Genomic DNA, 2,966 nt, shown 5'->3' with positions numbered 1-2,966 from the left:
TCTCTCTCTCTCTCTCTCTCTCTCTCTCTCTCTCTCTCTCTCTCTCTCTCTCTATATATATATATATATATATTTATATATATGTTAAAAGTTCAAAAAAATTACAGTGAATCAGCACTGACATTCACAGACAAAAAGTTCACGCAAAAGTACTTAAACATTGTTATGTTTTTTTCTTTGCTAGGGTAGTTATCTGCGACCTCTTTCCTTTAGTATGTCACTTCCTGGAAGTGAAATTCCTCATTGGTTCAATCATCAGTGTAAGGGATTCTCAGTGAATGTGCAGCTACCACAGAATTGGTTTGACGATAAGTTCTTGGGATTTGCTTTATGTGTTGTTAGTAATTTCAAGGGTGCTCATAATGATGCATCCAATCTCTCTGCTATTTGTTATTGTACCTTTAAAGGAAATCATGGTGAGTACAAGTTCAATTTTCAATTGCTTGATTGGGGTTTCAGAACAAACAGATTCCTCCAGTCGGATCACATGTTCCTGGGGTATGTGCCATGGTCTCAATATCGCTGCAGTAATGAAGGGAAGCCGGTCAGTGAACGCTACTACACTGAAGCCACGTTTGAGATTGTGGTAGAAAATGGAGTCTATACACATGAGAATAACAGGACAGTAATACGCCGGCATTGCATCACAAGTTGCGGAGTGCGTTTGTTTCATGGTGATTACATGGAAGTGCAAAATCTAAGCATCGCTCAGCCTAATTCTCGTCATGATAGCTGTGAAATTCTATTGGACACTGCAAGGAAGAGAAAGAGAGATATAGCAGGGGTGACATTGCAGTGGGAGTGGCCTCCCACAGAAGAGGTGTTCACTGAGCAAGAGCAAGAAGGATCCCCACCAAGGGAAGGGTCCCTGGCTGGGGAAGGGCCCTCAGTGGGCAAGAGGTCCTCGGTGGGGGAAGGGGTTCTTTCTATCCTTTCTTCAGTAGCAACAGTAGAAAGCGGTGCCAATGAGTATGCCCCTCCCTTGATTTTTGTCTTAATCATATTTATGTATCCATACAACCTGCTTTTCCGCCCATGACATTTGATTGTGTGTTGGCAGACGTGATGGTGCAACTATCCCTAATAATACTAACAGAAGAAGGCGTACAAATTTGCGAAACTCAGCGACGTGGATCCGGGATACAAGTCAGCTTATTGATGATGGCCATGCTTGGAGAAAGTATGGCCAAAAGGAGATACTTGGATCCAGACATCCCAGGTATTTTGGACGTTTTTATCATATCAAATCTTGCCATGTTTCTTTTTGAGGTAATAGACTATGATATGATGAGACTCTTGTCTGTGACTTCTAATTGTCTGGATCCCATTCTCTTTAAAGTACGGCCATGTTCTTTTCTTTGATACTTAATTATAAGATCAAATTGTAGCCAACAAAGATGTGGAGAATGAAGAATTCAAACCCAGGCCTCTTGCAAACGCTAGTGTACCATGTTAGATAACCACAGGCCTAAAAGCTTTTGTTGTCAGGGAATAGGTCAGCAATGTGCCTTTTTAAAGTATTTATAAATACAGCCAGCATTGTGCAAAAGGAATATAAGTTATGGACTATCTTATATGTGGAACTGAATTTCACCTGTAAATCACTTCTTTCCTTTTCTTTCCATTTAGATGAAGTGGCTCGTCTTTTCTCATTAAGAAATAAAACTATGGTATCCCAAAGATGATGTCACCCAAAGTCGAGATTTAAAAAGTCAAAATATTGTTTTCATCCCTTAACATTAGATTACTTTTGTTGGCAGAAACTATTACAGATGCACTTATCGATTGGATCAAGGCTGTATGGCCACTAAGCACGTGCAACGCGTTAGTGATGAGCCAGTATTATACAGAACTACTTACAGAGGAAATCACACATGCAGACCCGTCTCCAGCATACAGGACGTGGAAGAGTTCTTTTTGGCATATTAGGTCCTGTCATATTGGTAATGGGATAGGAAGCTTCTTCCCAAGTCTGCAGATTTTGTTTGGAATTACTTGGATTTGTATTCTTATGATATTCACTCTTCTATTCATGATCATGTCTGCAGGAAGAGGTATGTATATGTGATACACCTAATACCTCTGAATATGTCTTTTGCTGCTGCTGTGAACTTTGATTTTCTTTGCTTCTGCAGAAGTTATTAAAATATTGGTATGTCAATGGCTTGCACTGTTATTCAGATTAGCTATCTAGTCCTCGTAGTTTCCTTAATACACTCTCCGTGCACAGATCAGACGAGAGGAAAGCAGGATATGAAAGGGGAGTCTTTGCAACATATGGATATGGTGGACTGCTTTCTGATATGTGAGTAGGCTCGTTATGTAGCGCAGTTATCCTTTTTGTTTATTTGATGCTAGACTGCTAGTGTTAATTCCTTGAAACCAGTGATAATATTACAACCATCTCTTATTTCCATCATAGGAAGATGAGTCATTAATCTAGCTGAAGTGGATTTGGTATGCCCTATCCTACGGCAAGGTGGCTCTAACATGTGTCTTTCATCCGAGCAACAAACTGTTTTTCTCTTCTAAATGCATCCTCACAGCTCTGCAACAATCTGCTGCCTTGCGGCGGGGTGAGTGGAAGTCCGATATAAGTGTCATAGTATAGTGGCAAATTTGAAACGACCAGCATTGACATGTGAATTTGCAAGCATTTTATGTCATGAACGTTACTATTGGAAGTAGAACACAGAGAGTCTGGACAAGTCAACAAGGTCGACATGTACCGTGTATCTCTATGCAAAAGCTTTATAAGTTGATTAAATTCCATATCTGACATTCTCAAAAGCATTGGCATTGTATTGGCATTGTTGCTCTTGTTCTTGGTTTAAAAAACTTTGTATTGCGCGGCGCAGGCAAGCATGAACGGGAGAATTTAGTTTTAGGATTAGGATTGGGTTTTTGTTTGTTCTTTTTATGGGGGACCCCCAGCCCGTTAGGTCCATGACACACTTTGTGACGCC

The 2,966-nt window shown here is 40.4% G+C and overlaps 1 protein-coding gene across 1 annotated transcript in view; it reads left to right on the top strand.

Moving 5' to 3' along the window:
* Positions 1-2,306, top strand: part of LOC101309009 — a 2,543-nt gene extending 237 nt beyond the window's left edge. The window contains exons 2-6 of the mRNA XM_004308090.1: positions 190-969; positions 1,061-1,219; positions 1,761-1,943; positions 2,049-2,054; positions 2,182-2,306. Coding sequence (XP_004308138.1) covers positions 215-969; positions 1,061-1,219; positions 1,761-1,929 — 1,083 coding nt within the window. The 5' untranslated portion in view covers positions 190-214 and the 3' untranslated portion in view covers positions 1,930-1,943; positions 2,049-2,054; positions 2,182-2,306. The remainder of the gene's footprint in view (positions 1-189; positions 970-1,060; positions 1,220-1,760; positions 1,944-2,048; positions 2,055-2,181) is intronic.
* Positions 2,307-2,966: the final 660 nt, after the last annotated feature.

The sequence above is a fragment of the Fragaria vesca genome, linkage group LG7, assembly GCF_000184155.1.
Source record: "Fragaria vesca subsp. vesca linkage group LG7, FraVesHawaii_1.0, whole genome shotgun sequence".
In the NCBI taxonomy this organism is placed as follows: domain Eukaryota; kingdom Viridiplantae; phylum Streptophyta; class Magnoliopsida; order Rosales; family Rosaceae; genus Fragaria; species Fragaria vesca.
The sequence above is the reverse complement of the archived record's forward strand: the minus strand, read 5'-3'. Positions and strand labels throughout refer to the sequence as shown.